The sequence below is a fragment of the Chroicocephalus ridibundus genome, chromosome 3 (assembly GCF_963924245.1).
Source record: "Chroicocephalus ridibundus chromosome 3, bChrRid1.1, whole genome shotgun sequence".
In the NCBI taxonomy this organism is placed as follows: domain Eukaryota; kingdom Metazoa; phylum Chordata; class Aves; order Charadriiformes; family Laridae; genus Chroicocephalus; species Chroicocephalus ridibundus.
The window spans coordinates 101,600,578-101,628,346 of record NC_086286.1 but is presented as its reverse complement, the minus strand read 5'-3'; the positions used below and the strand labels follow the sequence as shown (position 1 = coordinate 101,628,346).

General features: G+C 41.1%; 1 protein-coding gene and 1 long non-coding RNA gene across 7 annotated transcripts in view; one reads left to right on the top strand and one right to left on the bottom strand.

Annotated features, from left to right (window-relative positions):
* The window catches only part of DST (dystonin), a 312,608-nt gene that overhangs the window by 271,316 nt on the left and 13,523 nt on the right, over nucleotides 1-27,769 (bottom strand). The window contains 2 exon segments of the mRNA XM_063330292.1: nucleotides 8,666-8,873; nucleotides 26,438-26,626. Coding sequence (XP_063186362.1) covers nucleotides 8,666-8,873; nucleotides 26,438-26,626 — 397 coding nt within the window.
* The window catches only part of LOC134513485 (uncharacterized), a 28,254-nt gene continuing 9,229 nt past the window's right edge, over nucleotides 8,745-27,769 (top strand). Inside the window, exons 1-5 of one of the 6 annotated variants that reach the window (XR_010070445.1) lie at nucleotides 8,745-8,852; nucleotides 10,419-10,522; nucleotides 11,694-11,757; nucleotides 16,013-17,935; nucleotides 21,536-26,719. This is a non-coding gene — a long non-coding RNA (uncharacterized LOC134513485). The other 5 variants (XR_010070444.1, XR_010070443.1, XR_010070441.1 and 2 more) reach the window with 5 other exon arrangements.

Genomic DNA, 27,769 nt, shown 5'->3' with positions numbered 1-27,769 from the left:
TCACATGTATTTTCTAATGCTGCTGCTACTGTGCCTAAAAGACCTTGTCACATGAGGAATGCTCAGACTGTAACCTGATCATGCAGAATAGTCTCCAAGCACGATGAGAGGATATCCATTTCAGTATCAAGCAAAAGACGTTTGAGGACTTCTCTGTTCACCTGTAGTCTCATCTGTAAATTGCCTGAAACATCCATACAAAAGATCTATAAAGAGTCAGATTTTTACCCGTTTTGTGAACTAAAACACATATGCTTCTCTCTAATCCCAGTATAGAAGAGCTCTACTAATTTTAGATCCAAGTGGTGCAAAGTGTCATAGCTGTCAGATAGCTGGATACCTGAATCTCAGGCCAAACTAATTTAGTTTTCCAACAGAATTAGGGTATGAACTTCACTTAATTGCCGATCTGTACTTATATGCATTGTAGAACACATTATTAAACACTATAATTTCACATACTAACTACAAAACTGAACAATGAAAATAGATTTCAAAGCAAGCCAAGTTCAAAAGGGCCATGTGGCTATAATCAAGAGCAGATTTTGGCCTATGCTACTGAAAAGCCCATCAGACGCCTAATCCTCCTTGTCTTACAGAAATAGTTACACTAATTGTGTAATTGCAATGTGCAGAATTTAACCCTCAATATATTGCCTAGAATCTTCATCTTTCCACAGATCTGCAGCTATTGTCAGTTTGTTTAAAACGTACAAAATCCTGAGAGCTGACAGATTATGCTCCACAACAAAACTAGGTATTCACCAGGTATAATGAAACTAAATCCGGAAACACACTAACTTGCTTTTAATGCAGTTAAGGCCAAATTAAATGCCCTAGAGGATGACTGATTTCAGCAGGAATATGCCTTATTAAAGGCTGAGCTATTACTTGGGCCCCAATCTTGGGAAGAGGCTTGCGTGGTTGAATTTGTGACGCCAGTGTATTCCCACAAAAGCATCGGAGCCTGCCTACGCAGATCAACTTGTAAGATCCAGCTATTAACATGCTCTTCAGGATTTGACCCACAGACTGAAGTGTCTTTGTAAGCATTGTTTCACCTGTTTGAAAGCTGGGTTGACAGAAAGCATTCAGTACATGAATATTTTCACCCACTACAGAAAATCAAGGCTTTGTTAAATTAAACGGCTTTAATGATGTTTTACAGGAAACATTTCAGGCATGCAGCAATAAGCTGCATTCATATTTGACATTTACAAAACTTTATTCTTTAAGCCTGAACTTATCAAATACTTGCACTTAACTTTAAGCATGTGAATAAGCCCATTTTTATTTTACAGAGCACTTAATTCCAACTACATGCTGAAGTCCTACCAAAATGATGGAATAAATTCCTCAAACCAGGCATGTTTTAAACAGTGTAGAGGGAAAAAAAGTATAACCTGGGTTTCAAGCAAAATATCATTAGCGATTAGGAAAACAGATCACAGCAAACAATTGGAAACACCTCAACGAAAACTATAAAATGTACCAAAACAAGCCTTTTAACACAATGATGACTGAAGGTTATTTTCTTTTTTTTTTTTCCTTTCCCCCCTCGCCCCATACTTCACCACCCCCAGTTTTGGCCATTAAAAAAGGAATTATGGAATATTCCTGTGAGCTCCATTTAAAAGATGTTGCTGACTCAATGAGAATCAGGAAGTACCATAAAAGCAATGAAACAGACCTTTGATCTCTGCCCCAATTCACATACCAACGATATTTGAATTGATGGACAAATTCTGCCTGCCTTAGTCATCCAAACAGGTATCTGTTAAAGCCTGGAGCCTGTATTTACCATCAAACTCAGCTTCAGAAACTGCTGCCCAAATCTTGACAACTTACACGTAAAAAAAACTCGCTGAATTGGCTAACATTCAGGTTCTTACTATTTTATTCCAACAAAAAAAAAAGATCATTTCAACTTAGCTCAAGTGAGGCGTTCATACAAGGCAAACCAGCAAGATTTGGTTCATATTTAGGATGAAATGCACTGAAAAGTCCCATCTCCAAGAAATTTGAAAGTGAGAACTTTCTGCTTAAAGAAGGAGGAATGCTGAAAGAGTAAAACTGCAGGTTTTACATTTTTACATGGCCCAAGGTGTCCATTAATTTTATTTGACTTCATACAGCAGAAATGCCTTACATTTCCATCCCTAATTGAAGGCACTTTCTCTTGGCTAAAATCCTCCATTCCCGGCAGGCTAACCTGATGTAGGAAACGTGCTAGGAACAGGGGAAATGACAGTATCATCATGCTGAAGACTTGCATGATGGCAAAGAAAGGATAAGGTGACATGCATCTGGATAACCCACACGTACCCTTCACTAGAGAGCAAAAAACCCTGTCCTATTTGAACAAAAAAGTGATCAATTCCAAGGCTAGAAACTACCAGCTCATGAAAAGAGGTGGAAGAAAACCGTGCAAGGTGGAAATTCCTTATACACCCTGCAAAACTAATACCTATATGCCACCAGTTTTTGTTATGCCAAGGAGAAGGAAAACAAATTAAAAGCACATAATCAATTACTCGCACCAGTATTTCTTTCTGAGTTCAAAATCAGAAGCCCTGAAGCAGGAGATCTGATTAGTTCACAGCCAAGAGCCCAGACGAGCAGGATTTCTGCAGGCTGTAAGTTCAGACCCCCAAGTTCAGAGTATAAACAAGGAAATTCAGAAATTCACAAGAGCCAGCAGCATCTGCCATGGCCCCTCCTCTGTTTGCTCTATGAAGCCATCTCTGAAGAACAACATCCCCGGACTAAGTCTGATACCAAACACATTTAGGAGCGTACAAATTCCTAAAATGCAGCAGCAGCTTTGTTTTCAGATGTACTAAAACCATTCTGAGCGAATGGTCCCTTCCTGAAGTCAGCTCAAAGGAGCTGGATGACAGGCATCTATTGAATTTTTTTTAATCTTAATTCAAAAACTGTACCCAAACAATATCAGAACAGCTTTACTTGACGCTACCCTCCATCAATCACTAGGACAAATTACATTACCTCTGAACCCTACACAGGCAACAAAACGCAGCAGATGACCTGCTAGCGCTCATCCATCTCCAGCGTCTTTGTTTCTCAGAATACAGAAAGAGAACTGTTTGTGGTGCTTCAGCTGAATGTGTAGCATTACAGATCTTTCTAAAGCAAGAGAAAAATGCCAATAGCGAAACAGAATGTACCAAAGTTTAAACAACCCAACCTGAGTTTTGCTATCCCCAGTCCCAGACCTTCCCCTCCTTCCTACACAGACAGAGGCCATTCAGTGAGCCCAAAGTACCCTAAGGAAGCAGCAATCAAGCATCCAATCCAAAGAAAACATTTATGTGGTACCTTTCCTATCCCTGACAGCAATTTAGTCAAGTCCCTGAATATCAAGGCTGTATTTTTCATGGGCAGTCACGTCAAGCTGAATTTTCTAATACATCTGCTTCTTACAGAGCCACAATCTACAGCACTAAAAGGTCTGCACGGGCCAGATAACCCTATATATTTTAAGCTTTTATAGCTTACATGATTGTTAAGAACGTTCTTGAATAACTGTGATTTACTCAATGCTAAGAATTAGCTCTTTTTCAGAGACAGCATACAATCATTAACAGATGCGCCCATTTCAATAATGATGTCAAAGGGAGGCAACTTTGTTACATAATTGTTCAAAATCTTGCAGAAAGAAGGTTGTTGCAATTGGTATTTAAATAAATATTTACTTGCTGAACTGAAAAATACAGAAGAGTTTTACCTGAAGTGAACTATACAATTTCACAGGGATCACATATGCAAGTCTTGATTCTTGGTGTACTACTGAAGATTTATACCAGAGTAAATCTAATGAATGCATGCAGTTAGAGCTTAAAATGGCAATCTTCAAATATTTAATACTCAAATCCTGTTGGTATGGAACAATGCATACCTATGCCATCTGACAGAGATGGCATTAATATTTTAAAAATTAAATGTATATGAAATACTATGGGACATTTTCTTAGTTACCAAGAAGGCCGCAGCTAACAATAATTTTATTAATTTTTGTTCCCAGGCAACACTGTGATAACTTACAAAGCAGAAAGACTAATTTTTTTTAAGTTCTTTACAACCTTCTAGAGAACTCAAATACAGTTTTTGAGATAAAGCTGAACTGTTTGTTAGTTATATTAACAAGTATTTGTACGATTTCTCATCTTCCTATTCAGTCACAAACAAGATGTGAAATACATCAAATGTTTCAGATAAAATATACTGGGCATTTTATTGCCACTATCACAATAGAGGCTTTGCCTTTGAATTCCTAGAGGTGCTAGCAACAAAGAAGCATTTTTTTCCCTTGAGTAAGTAGCTTGATTGAACAAGATTTCTAAATCATCTGAGATAACGTGACTTTTTCTCCTCCACCAAAATGCTTTAGAAATACTGCCAATGAATTACTACATGAACCAAGAAAAAAAAATATGACAGCCAGCAACTGAGCTGACCAAGAATCAGAAACCACCACTCTTCTCCCACAGCAAACAGCTCTTCCGTGCCATCACAGATTTAGCAAACAGTTGCCTAATTATTTGCTGTCACAGCCAGAGACGCGGTCAGCAGACAGAATTTGGAGACGTACAAATATCCTGGTTTTAACTGTTAAAGCAACAAGGTACTCGCTAGTGCACGGTCTTCAAGATCCACAGCCTACTTTGGCTGCAGAAACGGACAAAGAGTAAAATTTCACTTTTCCACATTTAAAATGGGCTGCTTTTCTCTTTCTAAATCAAATGGCCCAAATGTCTTAATGATGCGGCATCATATGATCCCAAGCCTTCCAAGACAGGCAATGAATTTCGTACAGCTGACTCTGCTAGTTACAGTACTCAACAGCTGGGGCATAGATAATTTGGCTCCCTGATAATGCCCTAAATGAATACGAGAGCGTTCTGCAAACTGTAGAAAGGAAAAAAAGAACTATTGGCATTACAATTATTGATTGCAGCTCGCCTTAAAAATATAAAGTCAACGTGGTTTGCATTTGATTAAGAAAATTACTAAAGGCAGTGTTTACGAAACTGAGAAATTCAGAGAAATGGCACTCCCTCTTCAAAGCCTATATTGTAGCAATTCTTTTCTGATTAGATCAGCTCCCATAGCAAGTCATCAGAACAACAATCACTGTAGTGAAGTCATACTACTGGGACTCGGATGGGAAATCATGACCGGCTTGAAAACACATTTTAAAAAATAATGTGTTTTCCAGGTTTCCAATATATCTTAATTAAAACAAGTCTGAATCTTTACCTTTGCTCCCAATGGCTGAATAAAGTATACCTCGAGCAGCAAAACACAGCGTACTGATATACTGAGTATGACACTAAAAACTAAGACAACAGAAATTGGATCCTCCCAAATAATTTCACAATTGGACTGTCACTGAAAATAGCATGTGAAAGGACCCGATGTTACCTCCATAATATGATATACACTCAAATATTTCCAGAATGTGCTTTATTTCTAATACAGATGTTAATTAGTTTTAGGAATTTATTTTTATTAAAATCCCTTTGTCCCCCAACACTTAAAAAACAAACCTTCCAGCCCTGATACCAATAAAGCTCTCACTGAAATAGGGGAAATTAGGCCTAATATCTTTCCCAGATTTTTAAGCAAGTAGACAAACTGGTATGAGAATGAATCTTATTAAATCTAACTCTAGCAGCAAATCAAAGGTAATCTAAAGCAGAATCACAGTGCTTTGGATTAGCACCAGAACAGAAAAACAAGTTTTCTCAGTGTGTTTTTTTTTTTAATTTAAAAAGTAAACAATCTACTTGCTTTAAAATTTTCCAAAAATCAGTTCGGCTACATATAAAGTAATTGATGACTTAAAAAGACAGGAGAGAATGGAATAGAGATGTGCTTTTGAAGATGACCTATCACAAACCATAATTATTTCTTAACTAAAATGCACTAATGCATTTCAGCACAGAAATAGTGCACATGCTCCATAGCTGCATTGACACAATGGACAACAGACACAAAGGAGTCATTAGTCAATACTGCTAATGACACATGAAACTGCCAATGACACAGGTATAAACTAGACTCGGACCTGAAAAGTTCTCATGTCAAAATAACCATCTGTAGAGGGTTTATTTTTCAAAATATTATCACTATCAACCCAAATTAAAAAAGGCCAACTATCAGTATCTTCAAATCAAGCTGTCTTAAGCTATGCCACTCCCATTCCCATCAGTGGAAACCATTTAACCAAAACCTTCAGAACAGACTTAAAACATACGGCTGAAAAATTTCAGGTATAAAATCTAAGCCATCCTTTTCCCAAACATTACAAAAGGATTCAGTGCTGCAAATGTCAACATATGCTGTGACATGCTGTAAAAACTATTTCTGAGATGAAGATTCAATCAGAACATTTAACTCAATCCCTTTTTTACTTGAATTAAAATCAGAGCCGTAACACTTTTGATAAGCATTTTCAGATTTAGTATCAGTGAATCTACTGAAAAACAGTAATGAATCATGTCTCTCAAGCCACGTCTTCCATTCTGACGAATTTAAGAAAGCAATGTAATTTGCATTTCTAGCAAGATAAATTTAGCTGTATGCATCTTTGTTACGCTAAATGCCTTTTTTCCTTATTTTCCAATATTCGATGAAAAAACTCAGGTGCTACATGAACCAAGATCACTCTTTGCCCGACCACAAAAAAAAATAAAAATAAAAAGGTCAACATAAACTGAAGCTTTAAAGACAAACGCACACCGAGATGTACATGACCGTGACTGCATTTCACCCGAAAAATACATTTTTAAACACAAGAGAGTGCGTTTCACCCACTGGTGAGGGACAGACGGTATATTTATTTATGGCAGGCGCCGCCGACGTCCGTCCCCGCAGACGGACGGACGGACAGACAGACACCAGGCAGGGACCCGGGGCCGCCGGTCACCCCTCACGCCGGCCCGGCTGCTCCCCGCGGACCCCGCAGCGCCGGAGCCGCCCGAGCCCGCAGCCGCCACGCCCGGGGGGGCAAGCGGCAGCCCCGGCAGTGCGGCGGGGCGGGCTGCCCTACCTTTGTATCTCTCCAAGACATCTTCATAGGCTTGCAGGTACTCCTGCTCCTCGGCGTAGAAGTAGGCGCCGGGGGAGAGGTAGCCAGCCATGGCCGGGGGCTAGCCCTGCCCGCTTCCCTGCGCGGCTGCGGGCAGCCAGAAGCCGCGGGGACGGCACAAGAAAAAAACCCAGCGGCTAACGGGAGGGAGGGCGGAGAGACGGGCGCTGCCAGCCCGGCCGAGGAAACGCCCCCGCCGGCCGCTCGGGTGTCGGTAGCCGCCCCTCGGAGCGCGGAGGGGGCGGCCCCAGCCCGGCATCCACCGCCGCCGCCTCGCGCCGCAGCCCCCGAGCTCCAGCCCCATCGCCGAGGCACCGCCTGCGGGGCCGGGGAGCTCTGCCCCCGAGCCACCTCCCACCCGCCCCTGGTGTTTCTTCCCCGTCTTTCCCTAGGACGAGGAGGGTGGCGGCCGCCGGGGCGGGGACCCGACGGCCGCGGCACAGACGGGGCCGGCGGGGACACCGCCGCCCTGCGGCGCTGGCGCTGAGGGGCCGAGCACGGCGGACGCTGATCGGGGGGGCGGGCAGCGACCCCGCGGGCAGCCGCCGCCGCTGGCAACCAGCCAGCGCGGGACCCCCCGCAGCGCCGGCGGCGGGGCGGGGCGGAGCGGGGGCAGGCGCGGCCCCGGCCCTGGCGCAGGTGTCCTCACCGCGCCTGCGCCCCGCCGCCGCCTCCCGGCCCTGATCCCGGCGCCGGGCCCGCCCCGAGCGGTCTCTCCTGCCCTGACCCCGGCACGGCCCGGCGCCGGGCCCCTGCTCCCCGCCTCCGGGGGGCGGCGGTGAGCCCCACGGGCGGCCGGGCCGGTTCGGCTCCGCAGCCTCCCCCCGCGGCTGCGTTGAGCGGCTGGCGAAAGCCGGGCCCCGCAAAGCGCTGCCACCGCGCCCTCCGCTGCCCCCAGCAGCACCCTTAAGATGCGCTACCCTGGGAAATGGTGTCCCGGGAGGGCACCCACGGAGGCGCACACAAAGGAGCGGGGGGAGCAACAGCGGCGTCCCCGGGGAGCACCGAGGTCCGCCGCATCCTCCTAGGATTCGTTTACAGGCGGTTTGCAGCTTTCGCCGGGGAGCAGCAGACCTCCGCCCTATTTTCGACATCATTTGCGGCCGGGCGGCAGACCAGCGCCCGCCCGCGCCTCCGGCACACCGGTCCCGGTCCCCATCCCCCCCGAGCGCGGCCCCTGCCCCGCACGGACAAAGAACCGGCGCCTCGCCCTGCACACACCGTGGGGCAGCACCGGCCGCCGCCTCTCCCCGCTCCCACCCGAGGAGGTGGGCTGCTCCCGCGGCCTCCCGGCCAAAACGCCGGCACCGGCTGACACGGCCGAGGCCGCTGCTGCGGCCCCCGCACCGCTAATGCGTTTTCCCATGAAAGTTTAATGGGCGCACCTGCGCCTTTTTCAGCTCGCTTCCCCTCACGCATCAATTCACCCGGCCGGAAAACGCAGCCAAGAGCTTAGTCACCTCCCGGAGGGTCCGCGTTCAGAAAAGCGAGGGAGGGGGGACCCCTCTGCCCCCCGGCCGCCCGCCCCGTCAGCCCCCGGCCGCGCCTTACCGGCGATGCGCACCACGGCCCTGTCGGCAGGGTCCAGCACCGAGCCGCCCTGGATCTTCCGCTTGGACCGTTCGTGTTTGGGCAGGTTCCAGGGCAGCGTGTCCCCCGGCGCCGGCGACACCGTCCCCGACCTCTGGCTGAAGTCCTCCTCGTCGGAGAGATCGGCGGAGGACGACATGGAGCATCGGTAGGACGCGTTGCCGGAGCTCTGCACGGGGAGACAGACAGACGGTCAGAGTGCGCGGGGAGCCGGTCGGGACGCGGGGCCTCCGGTAGCACCGCCGAGTACCCGCCCCGCGTGGCGTGGAAAAGCATCTCACGGGAAAAGGAGGTTAGGGGAGAGGGACGCCGCTTACCATTGCTGTGAATTTGGGGAGGAGGGGGGAAGAAGGGGAGGTGTGCCGAGCACCGAGGGTAATCCTCCCAAAAAACAGCCAGTCTCTAGTGGGAATGCATTTGGAGGGATGCGTGGGGAGAGCCGCGGCCGGCGGCTGGGCAACCAGCTCGCAAATGAGCCTCCCCCTTCCCCAACAATAAACCCAGCAGCAGCAACAACAAGCGGAAAAAAAAAAACCTTCCGGGCTACAAATCGATAGCGTTTGGCTCCCCCGCCAGGAGGAGGGAAAGATTTGCCATCGCCGAGCTGCTGCTGCTGGCGAGATCGTTCGTGTAAATCCGTCTCTGGGGAAAGACCCACGCCCGCGGACGGCCCACGCCGGGCTCTTTGTTACCGCCCCGCTTTGCCAGAACAGCCCCGCGGCGAGGGAGGGAAGGGGATGGGGAAGGGGAAAGGGAAACAGGATTTCTCAGAGCAGTCCTTTGGGATAGCGGGGCGCGACAGGCAGCTTTGGGTCACGCTTTGCCGAGACGGCATCGTCAGACAAACGGCTGATGTCGGCTTATAGACCGTATCCACGTTCAGGCTTCCCAGCTACCCCAAAAAAAAAGCGCACTTCCAGAAACGTAAATAAGCGCTGATGCAGTGCAGGGATGGGGCTGCTGCCATTTCTGGCTTCCCTGTTCAGGGTGAAGTGGGAAATGCAGATGTCTGAACGATAACATTTCAACACCATGTTGAGAATTTAAGATACGTTATACGCAGGTTATCGTGACACGATGGGGCAGAGGTGCTATTTCTCTCCCTCCGCATTTTCTGATTGGAGAGGCTTGTGGTTTCTCCAGGGCACCTGACTAGAAAACGATGTGTTTGATTTGTGATTTCATGTGAGAGCTACCGTAACCTGATGCTGGTCCAGCTATGACGTTAATTTTTAGGGGTATGCTGTTCTCAGTTCGGAGAGGTGTATACTTCGTTTTGCAGAGAGCCCTCATTCAGCCCATCTAGATTCCAGATTTTTTGACACTACAACAGCTATTATTTTAGGCTTATTTTGTAGCTCCTTTTTTTTTTTTTTTTTAAAGAGGGGCTTAAAATGTGCCTTTACTTACAGAAGAAATTTGTACTGTGACTGAGATCTGATAAAATTTATTGGTTCTGTCGGAACCATTTTACTGTTGGTTCTCATGGGGTGGACAAGTGAATCATCATTATTACATTGGGGAGTATTTTACCCTTTTTAAAGCACAAAACCCAAATAATCCAGAATAACAATGTGAGGCACTATATACTATGTATGAAACTGCCAATAACATACAGTTAAATAATTGGCTAAATAAGAAAGCATGTCTTATTAGTGGTTGCTCCTCCTGACCTCCTTCACTTCTATCCCAATCCTCTTTTCTCCTTCTGCAGTACTTCATGGTGAAGTTCAGATGGGAAGAGAGGGAGGGAATGAATACATAAAACCAATTAACTGAATTCTTGTTCGCTGTATTGCAACGCAGAGAGAGCAAGAGGTAAGTGCGGAAAAACAGAAACATGAGATGTGTGATCTCAGCTCTGATTGCTGTCGTAATTAGCTCTGGTGCTGGGAATATTTTGCTGCCAGTTTATATAATAAACTAAAACTCTCCATAGGATCTTATAGAGCAGGATGGTCACAGCCAGGTGTCTTTCTGATGGGAGCTGGAAGTGCATAGCTTGCTGCAGGGCATGGAGAGCACTTTGCTGTACCAGGTGGGGCTAATAGGGGTGCTGATGTGCTTAGTCAGGGATTAGGTTTATTATGGCCTGTCCTTAAATCCAGATTTTACCACAAAAGCGAAAGTGTTCCCTTTAATCCCAGCCCTGAACATCCTGCTTCAGGCCTGTATCTTCTATTGGTTGCTCAGCAAGCCTCAGTATCTTTGGATCACACAGACCCACAGAGACAGATTTTGCCTTTCCATTTCTTCACCTTCTTCATTTCTAGCTTATAATACGAAAACTAGAAAGAGCCCAGCCACAGTGTTGTGTGGGTGCTATAGTGATATTTTGTTAATATTTATGTAGCAGCTTGGAATATGCAAGGACAAAGTACAATAGCAGTTGTTAGTGAAGCTTTGAAGAAAAGATCTCTCAAGTCTCAGATTTATCTTTGAAAGTAGTTTGTAATTTTTATCCAGTAGGATTTAGCCTTTTCTCAAAAGAGGCCTTAACAGCCCATTCTTATTCTTTATAATAACTCCTCCTATACTTCCTCCTACCCTTAGAAACCAAAAGCACTGTTGAGTGATCGTTCCATATACACCACGGAATATATTCTCCATTTTCACTATTGAGATGTCGATTTTCAGAAAAAGGAGACTGCCCTTCTGGTCAGCTGTGCTACAATACTGGAAGACAAGCTATGTGAGAAGACCCCACTCCCATATGCCTGAGAAAGCAAACTGAACAGGCAGTGGTAGAGCAATCTTTGGTATCTATGTGTATTACAACTAGCCATCCTCTTCTAAGTTGTTTTTCTACCTTACTTAATGCATGCATTAACAAAATGAATAAACAAAACCCACTTCAGGTTACTGACTCTTCAGGAATCATGTTATCACATTTTCAGAACAAGGCAGGAAGCTCCAAAAGGAATTTTTCACAGTAGCAAAATCTAGCAAACTCGCATCTAAGAAATGCCAGCTTCTAACTTGATTACAGTCTACTTTTTTTATTCAGCGTGGAGATAACTTCTGAGTAATGTGTACACAGAGCTATTGAGCACGTAAGTATTTTTAAGTATCTCAACTTTGCTATTCCAAAGATGTTTATAATGGAACTTAACTGCTTTGCTTTGCTTGAGTAAATTAATAGATTTGATAAGAACTCCATAATTGTTCTCTTTTTGCATAGCCACTGTTCACAACATGCTTACCTCTCATCCCACTGGATTGTTAGTTTCTAGCAAACACGTTTTCCATGCCATAGCTGTAAGTCCCAAATAAGTCCATGATTACAGCAACATAGTAACGAGTTTAAAAAATACAAAATAATGCAGAACATCTGTACTATCCTGGAAAGGATTCCTGGACAATTTGGACAGCATGTGAAAAAAAGATTGGTTATATTCTATTAAAATCAAAATATGTAAGGCACTTCTGTTATCTTTCTATAAAGCACATTGCTGTATGCCAGTGAAAAACATACTGTTAATAATACACAACACTTTTTTGGGTTATGCGAGTGAAGTGTCTTTTATATCCACTAAAATATTGATTAGACATGTCCTTACTTAGCCTACTCTGGGACTTAGCAAGGGTCAGGGCTTGACCCTTCTTAGCTTGAAGGCCTGTAAGGTCACAGCCCAGATGCTATAGCTGCTTATTCTATGCCTCCGATTATGCATTCCTTCTGCTCATTAGCCTAAAGACTAACTGTAGTCTCTATTGTCAATCAGTGGGAACTGTTGCATTTGCAGGCAGTTATGCATATAACAGCTTGTGCACTGAAGCCTGTTGGTCATACATAAGCAAATCTAAGAGTTTTTTCTGCATTCAAAGTACAGGATTAAATTTAATGCATCATTTCACCGTCAGTACCACAGGGGGGTGCAAACTGCACACAGAGTCCTCACTGCTGTGTCTCGGGAAGCAAAGTGCTCGGGACAGGCATTTATGAGAGCAAAACTGATTTCTGCCCATGTCTAGGGTTTTCTCTGCAATCAGGTGATTTGCAGCAGCCGCCTGAGAGTCAGACTTGCTATTTTGCTATAAAAGCGAGCTGGTTTCCAGTAATGGGGATGATTTCAAAGAAGTATTCAGTATATTTCTTGTAAGAGGGATTTGGCCAAGTACCAAAGCATGATTTCCTTTGAGGAGGGAAAGAAGGACTGTTTGTCATGGTGGGGCACTGCAGATCAGGTGGAAAGTAGATGGAAGACGGGTAGCTGGAAAACGGTATAAGGTAACACACACCACCATATATCAGATAAGACACCCCTAAATAGCATCTGATACCTCAAGAACACCAGTGGGTTTTGCACTGTCATTCCTCAAGACAGAAGCATTAGCAGAGGTCAGCTTTTAAGCTTGGTCAAGCAATCCAGCTGGCAAAAGTTGCCGAGAGGCTGGTACCGAATTATCGTCTTATTGCAAAAATTCCCTGACTTTATGACACATCGGAGGTTGTGCTGGCCAACTGAATTCTTATCAAATATCTTGTACTTTCACATCTTATCTTTGAGAAAATTTTCTGCTGCAGTTGAGTTCTTTCACGTTGGTTTTTGAAAGCTGTTGGGAAGTACAGGTCAACATTGACTGAAATTTAATTTTCAGTTTAGTTGTGAGTTATTTATATTTCACTTATACTAAACTACCTCAGAATTCCTGGAATACACTTGCTTTTCTTTCATTATGTTCATTGCTCAGAATGAACAAATCTGAACAGAAATGAAGTGTTTGAATCATGGTTTTACTGAGCGTGTTTCAACAGAAATCTTCCTAATTTAGAATAATTTAGACTATTAATTGAATGTAGCAGGCTATTTTTGTCCTTTAACATCCCAGATTGAATGATATTAAAGTGGATCAACTTTTAAAGTAAAATAACTTAATAAATTTAAGACAAAATCTAGGGCAATTGAATGTTCCCATTAGTAAATCTTTACCGCTTTAACCTGATTAGATGATCATGCAATGCAGAATACAAAACATCCAATGTATGTAATCAGGCTATGCAAGTCCCTTGGGACTGCATGTTGTCAGAAATTATCAAAATTCAAAAAAGATACACAAAATGAAAGCACAAACAAGGGCAATGTAAAACCAACTAGGCTAAGCTTAAATTAAAAAAAAAATCCTCCAGTGGAGGTGCAGCCATATTAAATGAATTTTTTTCTCTGATTCTATGCCAGTCGTTTAAGAGGACATCCATACTTGAAAGTGCCTACATTGCCAGGATATACAAACATAACTACAGAGTTTCTGGGTTTGTATTTAATGTTATAAAGCAATGAGCAGAAAGCTGGAAGGCAAACACACTAAATCTGAAACTCCTGAGCATCAATGGTCTCACTCTATGTTAAACTAACTTTGTAAACAGTTAGGCTTTTCAAACATCACATTATTGCTTTGTAGAGAGAATTTACATTCTTTCTTTCTAAAGGTAGGAGAAGATGGAAATAAGCATTCCGTGTTTATTTCAGCAAATGCATTTTGAGCCTGTGTTTGTATTTATACAAGGAAATTCTGATACTTTCATAGGCTTTCGAAAGGAAATCTTTTCTTGATGCTCAATCTCTACCTTTCCCCGACTTTGAAAATAACCTTACAGAGGCAAGTTTCATGAAAGAGGTAGATTATTTGAGGACATGAAATTCAAAATGGATAAAGGACTAGATCCACAAATGTACTTGGACACTGCAATACAGTTTTGTAACATCAAACTATGTTTACTGGATAACCATCTACTTGCACATCTAAAACTGACATGATGCAAAATTGAGTTTTTTGGTAGGAACTAAGTAGTCAGAAAAACCTGGTCACTCAGGATGATGCAACATCTCATTCTTCAGGGACATAAGACACCCCCAAGCCGTCTCCTGAAATTGGTCCTCGGTCATCCTTTCATAACAACAGAGATCACTAGTTTCTTTTGAACCATAAAATAAGTTAAGCAGCTGTTTGCCTTTTCCTTATTGTCTTAAGAAGCTGGAAAGCTAGGCTTAAACCCTCATTTTCCAGCAGACAGCCTGGAGACTATTCTGCAACAACCTCCTGTTTGTGGAAGTGGTACAGCTAGAGTTCAAGATTTCTTGGTGTGGAATGCGGAAGAGGGAGCGTAGCACTCTGCATTGGAACATGCCAGGCTCTCTCTGGGGAGAATGAAGTGCTGGGCTCTGATCCCTGCTCCGATGACTGCTTATAAATCCTGCTTCATTTAGTAATTGGGTAAAATATTGAAGTAGTCCCTGGATGAGACATGTGCAATGGAGGCAACAGAAACCACAATCCAGCTTGCTTACTACTTCTGCACAGACGGACCAAATTTAAACTACTTATTGGTCTGAAGTGATACTATCTTCTAGTAGCTAAAAGAATAAATTAGTGAATATTACTCTACAGCAAGTAGAGTTTCTGTTTCATTTCCTTCAAGTATCAGTGATCTCTCCCAGGAGCAGAAAGTTAAGAGATGCTCCACATTTGTAACTCCATTAACTGTGAGATGAGCTGCAGGATCAGATACTGTCAAGATAATCTCCACAGATCTCAGCAACTTCCACCAAGGAAGATGGCCATCATAAAGAGGAAAGTAAGGCAGAAAGTTCCCTGATGGTGCATTTAAAGTATGTTGCTGTGCAAAGAAAACATGCTTGCCCTTTTTTCTTTTTCAAATGAATAAATTGAAAAGCAAGCCATACTTCAATCAGTGTAACCAAGACCTGCATGTAAGTGGGGCCAGATAACATTCAGCTTAACTAGCCATACTGTGCCAAAGCCATCAGTCCTCTTGAAAAGCTACTTAGTAAAACTGCGCTAACAAAAATGTGTATTCTTTTTGAATGTCACTTGAAAATTAATAATATCATCAACATGACAACCATGATATATAACACATTTAATCCATTCCTTTACTCCTCACCTATTTAGTTTTTCAATATGAATTGCAGGATTTAATCTTGAAATAGCTTACCTACATTATAGAAGCCGACAGAAAGGTACTGAAGGTTTTGCAGATGGGAAGATAGTATTTTGAGCTGTGAGTATCTGGAAAGCTACAGCATGTGGAATAGGTATTTTAGTTGAGTTTTATGCTAAAACCATCAGCAAGGTGCTACTTCCATTATAATTATCATTACCTTGTTTCAAAATTAACATTTCATAGATATCAATACCTAAAATGTCAGGATTTCATCGTCTTAAAATCATGAATTATTTCTGCGAAAGAAATGTATATACCTTAGATGATTGCTGTATATAACTCTTGCAAAAAAACCCTTCCTATTACCTAAAAATAAATTTTGTATTAATTTTTAATTGCAGCTATCTTGCATCCATTCAGATCCCCCTAGTCTGCCAGACACAAAAGAAAATAACGTGACAGAAAATTAAGGTTTGAAGAAGGCACACAGAGTTTTACCTGCTTCCTACGCCTACAAGGCCAACCATGTAACAGAGGAAGAATCTGGAATAAGAAAACATCTAGCTTCAAATACTTTCCTCAGCCTTCTGAACGTCTCATTGTAGATTGTATTCTATTATACCTATGTTTTAATAGCAAACCAAATTACTCCTGCCATAAAAGGTATATCAGAGTATGCAAACACTCTGGACAGCAAAGAGCAAATTAAAGTTCTGAGTTCTAAGTAGCTTTTGAATTTCTGATGGGCACAGATTATTTTCAAGAAAAAAATAAAAGGAGGACTTGGAAGATTTTTTTAAAATGACTGAATGAAAATCTAAAACAGTGGTATTGATATTCTGCTTTTAGTAACAACTGTTAACATTCCTGACTCCTAAGTTTCCCTCCTTACAAACATTCATTTTTTTTCAAACTGTTTCAATCCCATGTTTTAAAACAAAGTTTCAAGACTTGATCCAGCAATCAATCAACATTTAACTATTTGAAAATACAGGTTCTTATAATTACACGACACCAGTAATACTGTTAATAATTAAATTATCAGATTGTTTTCTCTTATAAAATCCATTTTAAGTTGCCTTATCTTATGTTTGGTTGAAAATATTCCCTTCCCAAGGTTGAAGTTTCTTGAAAATTTTTAGTCAAAAGCTGATTGAGAAGCCTGAGAGCTAGATGATGAAAATATCCAGTAGTTATTCGTCAACACTAAAAAAATATCCCAGTAATCTTTTTTGAGAAGACTCTAGGCTTTGGGATGGATACTTCAAATATGAATATCCTTTAAGCTAGACATAGGCCTTTTGCCAACTTTGTTAAAAATCTGTCTACATTTGTCAGAGCGATAAGGCTTTGAGATATAAATATCATCTGCTATCCCTGTGATCTCACTGCTCTGATGCGAAAGCTGCTCCAGAACCTACTGCTGTCTTGTTTACAAGTAATCTTCCTCTAGTTGCCACCTGAAACTTATTCCTGGTCTTTTGTTTTTTGTGACAACAGCGTTCATTTCCTTAAATACCTTTTTTGCTTCCCCGATGCATTCATAGCCTGTATTGTACCTCCCCTCAGCCTTTTTTGGTTTTGTTGAGCTAAGCAAGTCAACTTCTTTTAATCCTCCTCATCTGCTAGTAGTACTTCTTTGCAAAGATAAAAAGTTTGATTTAGCTATTCCTAGGGCCCAGGTGACTACCAATGTGATTTTACGAGATTTTTAGTTTTAAAAAGCCATGTTTGAATTTATCAATTAAAATATCTTCAATTTATCAACTAAAATCCCTTCAGACACCCACTAAACAAAGACTTTCAGGGGTCTTACAGCTGCCGGGCCAATACCCCAGCATCATCATGGACTGACCAAGAAAATTCCACCTTCGCAGTTCTTACCTTTGCTCTCAGGACACCTACCATTCCCACCGAGGAGCTGAACAGGATCCTTCCAGCCTGGAGGTACGGAGGCAAAACTAATCTTTCCATCTAATAGTCATCTGCTGTGGTCGCAGGCCAATGGCAGTGCAGGCAAGAGGCATGGAGAGCAAGGGAGAGCAGGAACCAGACCTGACAGGCAGGCGACCATTTCTTTTATGCTCTCTGTGACTCGCTCGGCCGTGCTTAGCCAGCGAGAGGAAGAAGCCGTATGATCTGAATGTAGAGAGGACAAACACCGGAACCGGTGCACTGGAGGAAAGGGCTGGAGAAATACACTGGGACTGACAGCCTGAGGGACGAACACAGAGACCAGCAGAGCCTCGGAGCTGCAGCTGAAAAGCGTTCAAGGGAGCAGCAGAGTTCATGGCTAAGGACTAGAGGAGAAATGGACCTGCAAGGTAACAGCTGGGACTAGTAACCATCAATGCTGGAGAGAGCAGATCAGGGCAGAGCTAAGGATTTGAGATGCTGGCATACCTGGTCTAGTGGGAGGTGTCCCTGCCCATGACAGGGGGACTGGAACTAGATGATTTTTAAGGTCCCTTCCAACCCAAACTATTCTATGATTCTATGAAACTGGTATTGCCTCAGCAAAAGGCTTTAAACAAGGTTCTCTGATGAATGAGGAGGGTAGAAACTGTGTGTGAGATCTCCAAGAAAAGAGACGAGAGCCAAAGAAGGTACGCATAGAGTATGCAACCAAATGCCACAGGGAGACAGAGAAATCAAAGACACTCATTGAACAAGTGCCTCAGAGCAACGAGATGACTGACTAGGTGAGCCTGTGAAGGGCTGTGCAAGAGGTGTGACATGGAGGAGTGATGCAAGGACTGACAAAGTGAGAGAAGAAAGGCTGAGGTTGGCAGAGGAGTGAGGACTGGGCAGTGAGGAAGGAGCCAGCGGTGGGGCAGAGGCAGGTCAGGAGCAAGCTGGAGGAGACAAGGCAGAAAGAGCCATGCTTGGGAAGAATGAGCACAAGAAAGCAGATCTCCCTAGGGAGCCTGGTAGGAAATGGGAACTTCACCTCAACTCTGCCATTAGCAAATATCTGAGAGCTCTTCTAGAAAAACTACCTCTTCCCCTGTGTTACTGATTCATTTGGAGGAATACAAATTATCATCAGTCTCTCCCTGCAATCCAATAGCAGAATTTTCTGTGTTGTTGTTCAAGTGTCAAAACCTGCTGATGAGCCACAGAACAGAGCTGGGTTTAAGTTTACTTCTTGTCAACAGCAGAAAATTAAATACCAAGTTCCTGTTAAAATATTTTTCTTAAGGTTACAAAGTCAAGCACTAAATTGTTACCAAATCCCAGGTTCAAGGTTCACCATGCAACCTTAGTTCATCCTGCTTATTTATACATCATGATGCAGTCATAATGATGTGGTCGTATGCTATTACATCCCCAGTGTCTTGCTCTTATTTAGTGCAAATGATGGGTGATATTCACTCCATAAACAGTTGATCAATATTGTGTTTTGTCATCCTTTGTTCAGTGGGCAGCCCCAGAACTTCACCTGTTTCATGCTATTCAAATGCTGGTGTGAAGAAGAAATTATTATTTCCTAGACTGTTCTGTGGCACAGTAGTATCTGAGTGCTTCATGAATACTAATGATCTTTCCCATTACACAGGAAGCAAAGGGAAACCAGCAGATCAATTGTGATTCCTAGGTCAAATTGAGATGCCCACCCTTCAATCTCCAAGGCAGCACTCACTGCTTTTTAAAGAAATAAGAGATCCTCTCTCTTCCTGCAATCTCCTATTTTATTCGTTTACACACTTTACAACTTCTGCACAACTCCTACACATAAGAGTCATCTTAAGAGCACTTCCATCCTACGATGAATACAGAAAACACCCTGTGAATAAACAGTACACCATCATACAATTAAAGTCGATATGAGAACGCAGAATCGACTGAATTAAAGCTGCACGTGTAACCTTAATTCCAGCATTTCCTAACGTTTTAATAGTTGCCTTTGCCAAACTATTCTTTTAACATAATACCCATGTGCAATGTTATATATAAATACAAATGGATAAGGGAGTCCCTTGCTATATAAAGATGTACTGTTTATGTGCCACAGTAGGATGTTACACAATACAACTCTGAAGAGTGACTCCTGTGGCAGCAAAGGAAAAGGAAACATCTGCATTTAGACTCTATAATTACTATGCATCTATGAGACAATTACTGGTCATTTTAAGTTGTGCAAACACCACTATCATAACACAGTCAGAGCTGATTAATATTTTTTTTCAACCTGCCTTTAGCTACCATGCAGAATTTCCTATATGTAATCCACAGTTTAGAAAGCAAACCACCATACTGGCAAGTGAAGTCAAAGGTGTTTATTTGATAGTAAGCACTATTTTTACATCAAAAAGAGTGTAATTGGCTATGCTGCTTGCTGTTCCCCCGCCTCTCCCAAGACTAGCTCTGATGCTTTCTTTTTTCTGAGCTTCTAAGAGAGAACAGCAGTCAAAGTCACATCCTACAACAAAGATTGCTCTTAGCTTCGTGCTGATGGTGCACCTTGACCCTAACTTTCAACACTTTAAATCAAACAGAACCAGGCTGGTTTAATCTCTCATCCCATTTTCACTAAATAAGCATTTGCCCCAGGAATGAAAATTGATACAGACAAAACAAAAATTCTATGGAATCAGCTTAGCTATCAAGACAAAACCTGTTATATTAGAGGAATTTGCCCACAGTGTAGGATGACTTGAAACTGTGTATAGAAAAATAACATAGATTTGATGCTATTTGCAACCACACAAGTGTAAATCTAAGTAAATAGACTCAAGCATGATCACATCACAAGGACAATTAATTCAAATGACCTTAACTCTCCACATAAGAGCTAGCAGTGAAATGTCAGTTAAAGTGCTCTAAATGTGGATCTGTACCGTTACTGCTATGCTTATTTCTATATATTTTTACTTATATGTGTCGTCAATAATTATTACCACTATGGCAATTAACTGTTTCTTTTGCCCTACGCTTAATAGCTGTAATAACTCATCACAGAAAAAAAAAATCACTAGAAAGACAACTCAACAATAATTTTAAATCTCAGATCTAATTCTCAATGTGTTTTCATTGTGTTTTAACAAAAAGCATTTTTAAAGTTGTGAAGATATCACCTCCCTGGCCTAGTGTAACTCACGGCAATACACCTTTAAGAAATTCCTTCAAAAAATCTAAACTGCCTAAAAGCTGGGCAAAAGGAGTGGAAGAAATGGGCAATTGCTACAATGCAATAGCTGAGCTGCAGGGTGGAGAGGGAAAAGCAGCCAAGAGGAAATCGGGAGGAGGCAGCAAGGGAGGAGGTCACAGGAGCCAGCAGAAGAGCGGGAAAATGAAGTCCGTGACAAACTGTTTATGAAGAATTTATTAATGAGGAGTTATTTGCTATAAGAAAAGCAATAAAACACAACAGTCCAAGAAAGAGATGTAAACGCTCTCTTGGTAGGCACATCTATGTTTGGAAAGAGAAGGGGTACCTTTAAAGTCAACCCAGTGCCCACTGAAAGCCTTCTCTTTATTTCTGATGACAGGATTTAGCATTTATGGTCATATTTGCAAAGATCCTACACACCTAAAATAGGTTGCTTGAGGTATTTAAAAAAATGTTTAAGATGGCTAGATGCTTAAATCTTGTTAAAAACTCTACGAATCAATCACCTAATAAATCAGGTGCTTTTCAAAATCCTCATCAATAGCCTTTAGGTCTTAAAGCAAAAAATGGAGCCCTTTTTTCCCTTTTTGTATATTCATTCACATGTTCCCTTGCCTTCCTTCATTGTGGCTGTGCTCAAATTATCGTGGGAGAGGACACGTGTGTGTGTATACACGCTCAAGTGCGTGCAGAGTCTGGTAGCTCACAGCTTTGTCATACATCTTGAGAACATTAATACAATGTTAATAAAAATGCTGAAGGTGAAAGATGATAATGTTTTGCCATATTTGCTTCTAAATGTGATTCACAGGAGATACAATCCAACACAAGCAGATGTCACCAAAAGAAAGAAGGTATGAATGCAATCTACAGATTAAATAGCTAATACTTGGAATTAACAAAGTCTTGTGCAGGGTGATGAGTCATTTTTGTATGTCATATGTATTAGGTCATTCAAATATCACATAAAGTACATCATCGTATTGGAAAACTAGTAAATAACACCAGAGTAAGAATAAATGGAAAATAACAAAATGAAATGGCAACTATTTAATAGAACATATAAAAAACTCTTAGAAAGCCCTGTAGAACAACTTCATCCATATGAAAAATTTCATCTCAAGTAAGCTGAGTGTCAGCTAATACCCAGACTTCTTCTGTAAATGATTTGGTATCAGATGCTTAAAAAACCTCCTAAATGTTTTTCTTACAGAATTGTAATACTGTTTTTCTCATAAGTTTTAATGCTTAAACACATAAAAGAAAAAACCAGGACGGGGGAATGAGACCATGGATGGGACAGCTCATGGTTTTACATGCATTAGAAACTGTTTAACTTTACTTTCAAGCTTGCACCATCAGAGCCTTTACAGTGCAAGCTTCAGGTCAGTCATGGGAATAGTCTCAGTGGAGCCAAATGAAGCTGCTCCCATCAGTAGATTTTTTACATGTGTCCTCCCAGACATCTGATGTTTCTTTCGGTTCCCTTGTAGTGACTTGTAGCAATGCTGCATCCACCCCTAAGGAGCTAAATTGCTTCAGCAAATGGCAGTCTTTAAATAATTAGAAACAGGTTCGTTAGGAGACACTGAGGGATACCCAAAAGCAGCAATCCTTCTGAGATCATCCTTAATAATCATTATTTGTCATCAGTTTATTCTTTGTATATCTTCAGAGATACTTTTTTTTTTTTTAAACACTATTTACTAGATAATCGCCTCAATATGTGCTGTTGCTGCAGTGCTGGGACAAAACAGACCAGTGAGTTTGGATGTGTAAAGTACAAGGCTTTTGAGTAGAAACAGGGATTTCACAACTGAAAGTGAACGAACCAGATTTATTTATGCCCCAGTCTCTGTAGCCTTATCTGCCACGCATCTTACTGTGATCCTGTTATGACAAATGCAAGTGCAAATTTTGGTACTACATCTCATGATCTTAAGTAATCCTTGGTGGCTGCATGAGTCAGGCAAGTTAGGAGCCCTTCAAAGTGTTTAACAATGGAGATGTTAAAAGATGCAGCTTTGACAGCATCTCTTTTCAACTATGTATTTGGACATACAGGTGAAATTAGAATTTGGCAGGACTGTATGTCTAACTAACCCCACAGCTCAGGAGCCAGATATGTTTACACAAACTCAAGGCCATCTTTTGGTTCCAGGCCAGCACAGGGAAAAAACCTATTAATAATTTGCAGAGTTTTATACTTTTACTTCAGAGCAGACCACTAGTTAAAATACAGATAATAATTGCAAAATGCTTGTAATAAAACCCACAGTTTAAAGTTTGCCCTGAAGAATTATTGCTAGACAGCAGTGAGCTCACCATAGGAGACTTCTGTGCATCCTTCCACACCTTCAGAAAATTTAACTACCCATACAGAATCAGATACCCGATTGTTGAAAGGACTGATATGTAACACCCCTTTGACTTGCATGAAGTCATGCTAATTTAAAGAACATGCTTCTGTTTCTTCTCAAGAGTTCTCCATTGTGTTCAAAGATTCAAAGCACACTTCAGTAATAGGTATCTGTACTCTCCTCAGTGTGAAGTTGATGTAAAACTGTCACCTATAGAGAATGTCAGCACAAATAATAGAGACACCAATAAGAGGGTCAGCTACAGGGCACAATATATAACAACGTGCCATTATGTTGATGTTGCACTGTAGTAAGATGAATAAAATAAAGTGAAAATGATATGAACTCTGTCTGGTAAGGGTCAGTATTAGGACAAAATGTATTTCATGTCTTCATTAATGGCCTGGAAGGTGTAAAAAAAATAATGAAATTTTCAGAGAAAACTAATGTTCTATTTCTGCAAAGATCTGGTCACGTAGATTTTTAAGGGGAGCAATTATTGTCTTCAACAGGTTTACTCCCATACACACAATTACACCTAATTTAGTTCTGACAAGATCAGGGACAATACTGGAAAGATCTCAGATTGCTACGCAGGAAGTGAGAAATAATCCAAGCAAATTCAGATAATTATAGCCACGACTAGGAAACTGACAAACAAGATTTAGACACAACAAAACCAACCAAATACAAAATAGTCTAAATTAGCAGGAATAAGAAAGCCTAGCATCTAAACACCCATCAAAACTTTTAATGAAATATCTGAAGTGTCTTCAAGCCTATATCTTAATATGGCAACAAAACAGGCTAACATATTTTAGGACTGATTACTCAAATATTTCCTGGAGTAAAGAAAAATCTTTCCATAAGGCTTTTTTATAATTACTTTGGAAATACCGTTCTCTCTTGTCAGGAAACATAGTCAAAAAAGCACAAGTAGGAAAAAAGCAACAAAAATGATCAGACGAAGACCTGTTTTATGAGGAGAAATTATGTCTTCTAGTTAGCAGACATCATACATAATTTTTTTCAAGTGATGACTAAGCAGGATATGGCCATAGCTGCCTACAAATATTTCCACAGTGTAAACATCAAGACAACAGATGATTTATTTAAAGTGGTTCAAGTGGGCAGAGCTAGGAATAACAGGAAAAAATAATGGAAAGAAATTATGCAGACTAACAAGAGCATTTCTGGCACTGAATCATGTAAAACTGTACAAAGATAAAGGCCGAAAGTCTCATCTTCGAGACACTGAGACTAAGTGGAATGAAGCTGCAAACAACTGCGGGATGGATAACATTGTGACTGCGTGGAACTTCACAACGCTGCAGTGATTTGTCAGGGCATGAACCTTACTCACCCTGTCACTATGGCGTTAATAATACATTCAGAATAACTTACAACGTCCATGAGAAATGAAATTGGTGACTTATGTTTTCTGGATCATAGTCTAATAAAGATAATGATTTATTCTTTTTTGTAGAAATGTGAGTTCATTGAGGCTGTAGAAAAAAAGGCTATCAAAAGAACTACATAATGTTGCATAAAAGATATACTGCAAAAGCAATTTCAAAATAGTGACATAATGGTGACAGCACGGAGAGAAGTTTTCTCTAAATCTGGGATTTATTATTGTTTCAGTGGTAGGTCTTGTCAGACACAGCGTAGACCCATGAAATGATATGAAAGTGAAGTCACATAGTAACACTGCGCATTTTCTGTTCTTGTACATTTTTTTTTCTTTGCTGGTCATGAATTCCCTGACACGTTACTGATTTGGGGGAAAAGCAGGGGTTTCTTAGGTTCACTAATCCAGTCTTCAAAGCCTGTTTTGCTGCTTACATTGTTTCCACAGTTTTTGGTCTTTAATTCACCACCACTGATGCTCTTTTTCCCATGTTGGTAATCAGTGGCAGTTGGTAACAGCCTCAGCAATTACAGGCAGGCTTACCCTCAGCATAAGCCTACCATGGAAAAAATAAAAACAATTGAATAAAAAAGGGAATCAAAAAAACAGGATTGGAGTGGAAAATAATAAAGAAGATGATGGAAGAAATGAAGGAAGGACAACAAAGCGGAGAAAGGACCAGAAGCAAGTAACGAACAGAGGAGAGCCTGATGAGAGGCTGGAGACCTTAAGAATAACAGAGTTAGACAAAGTAGTCTAGAAAGCAAGATAGGATGGGAGTGAAAGGGACATGGTTAAGAAGAAAGGAAGAGCAGATACTATAAGAAAAGCAGAAGACGAATCCATCAGATCAAATTAAACCACAGGAACAGCAACAGAGTAAAACAAATAATATGTAGAAGTATGAAAGAAAGAGGAAATTGGGGACTAGTGAAGTGAATGCAGAGAAACGAAATGTATCGGCTAAAAAGGTAAAAGTTCTGACAGTTGTTGTCAGCTCTGGCTTTCTTTTCCTTGCACAAGTTTCTTGCTGTCTCAGGCAACGTAATTCCACTAAGGAATGCTCTTTCTCAAACTGACTTCAGAGCTTACTGATGATTCTTGGTGCTCAGTTAACACAAATCGAGGAAGGTTCAGTTAGGTGGAGCAACATCAAGGTAATCTTTTTTAGGGTATGCTCAATAGTTACCTTTTTAAAGATACTGGCTTAATAGAAGTAGTTAAAGCCCCTTAACATTGTCCCAGATAGCTTAGTCAGCAAATGCATCAAAGCAATGAACTCTCATTAAAAAGAGAAATTCATTATGTCTGCAGGATATATCTTCACGTGCATTTACATTAGGAATTGTGTAAGTGTTCAATGAATTGTCGTGTGTCCTCACTAAAAGTAGGTTATCAATATTAAAAGAACTGTGAACAGCTCAAGCTGAGGAGCAAAGAATGATAAGACTTGATACACGTTTTATTGAGCAGAAAGATTGTAAATGCTGTATAAAGCAGAAGAGACCTTAAAATTGTATCTACTAACGAAATGTCATATAAATTTTGTTCGGTACATAGAATCTCTGATAAATGTAATTGAGTGAGGAATGTTGTCAATAACAAACATATGTTGTAAAAATCTGTTAAGCAATATCACTATAAAACTATCAAATGTTTTATAGTGTATCATATCAAATGTCTTATTTGAATACTGACTATAGACTGAATATCAAATAAAAATCAAAATTAAAAAAAGCCCTCTTCGTAACCCAATTTTTTGGAGTTATGAATCAACATTAAATACAGTCTGACAAACTCATATCTAGATTCACTGAACATGAGAACTGAAAAAGTTTTTAAATAGAGGAACAGAATATGGATGGCCCCAAAATTACAATTATATTACGTGCCTCTATAATATACTTTGAGTGCTATTTATCCCTAAAGGTAGAATACTTACAGGTTTTCGAGTTGGGGTAACTTGAACAGAATGATAAAATTCTGGTTGAACTCGGCTGCTTTTCTTGAGTTTTCTTTTTCTTACAGAAGTTTCCTGCTCACTTAGGTGGTGAGCTTCAACTATAGGTTGTGTTTCCTCAAGGCGAGGTGCTACACGTCTTCTAGCGTGACGAGGACTTGATCTAAAGCCCTGTAACAGAAAAAGCAATCATCGTGTTTGACATCTCCCAGAATGGACCCATGTAACAACAGAAAAATCATACAGGATCTTAACAATGACAAGGTACAGGCATGCTCATCTTAAATTAATATATTGTCCATATATACTGCATGTAACAATAAAGAGACGTTGCCAAGTGCTATTAAAATCACATTTGTTTTATATTTCTCAATTATATTTATTACTGACACAGCTAGTAGCAGTTAACTCCTGTTGCTTTTCTTTATAAGCTCACACTTTTGGTTATTTATAACAAAAGAGTTCTAATTTAAAATTTATAATTAAAATTTTCCAGGTTAATTCTTGGCCTCATGAGAAATTGTTTTAGGGAGCATGAGCTGAAAAAGTGTATTTTTTCCCTGAGAATAAAAGTGAAGAAAAATTGGTAGCTGGCAACACTTAATTATGACTAACAGTTGTGTTAAGAGTTCTGATGCTGCTGCATTTAGGTGGAGACTCCTCCATTTGGAATAAAATAATTAAGACAGAGTGCTGTCTTTTGCTGCCATCTGAGAAATACATGTATATTTGGCCAAATTAAAAAACTCAGGAAAAGCTTCACAAATGGTTTTTAGAGGCTTGCTCTGAAGACCTCTGAGCATCATCCAGAATGTCTCATAGCCTTACAGAATCTCATTCCTTTAATGGCAACATGTATAACGCTAGCCCTGTATTGCTACCTCCAGAGCATTTACCATGAGCATTCACTTATTTCACTGAGTCCCCTCTACGCCAACCATCATGACCATGCAGGAACCTACCATGCGCCATTTGTACTGAATACAATGTTGGTTGATACTAAACTTGACCAGGTTGTAAATAAGAGCTTCATTCACTTAGTCACATCAGCTTTCAGAATAAGTAAACCAAATTTATGTCATTAGTGACAGTCTGCAGCTTAAGAGCATTCCTTTTCAAAACCAAGAATAGATGCAACAATTCCGAATTTTCTACCTTCTTTTCCCTTCTAGTAAAATATCTCTGCTGAAGTCCTTATACAACAAACCCAGCACTCAGAAATGGCTGGTCCATATAAAGAATCAAGCTTCTGCAAGGTGACATTTTAGCTAAAACTGCAGAAATCTATGCTGTGAATCTAAATATTCTGAGTTC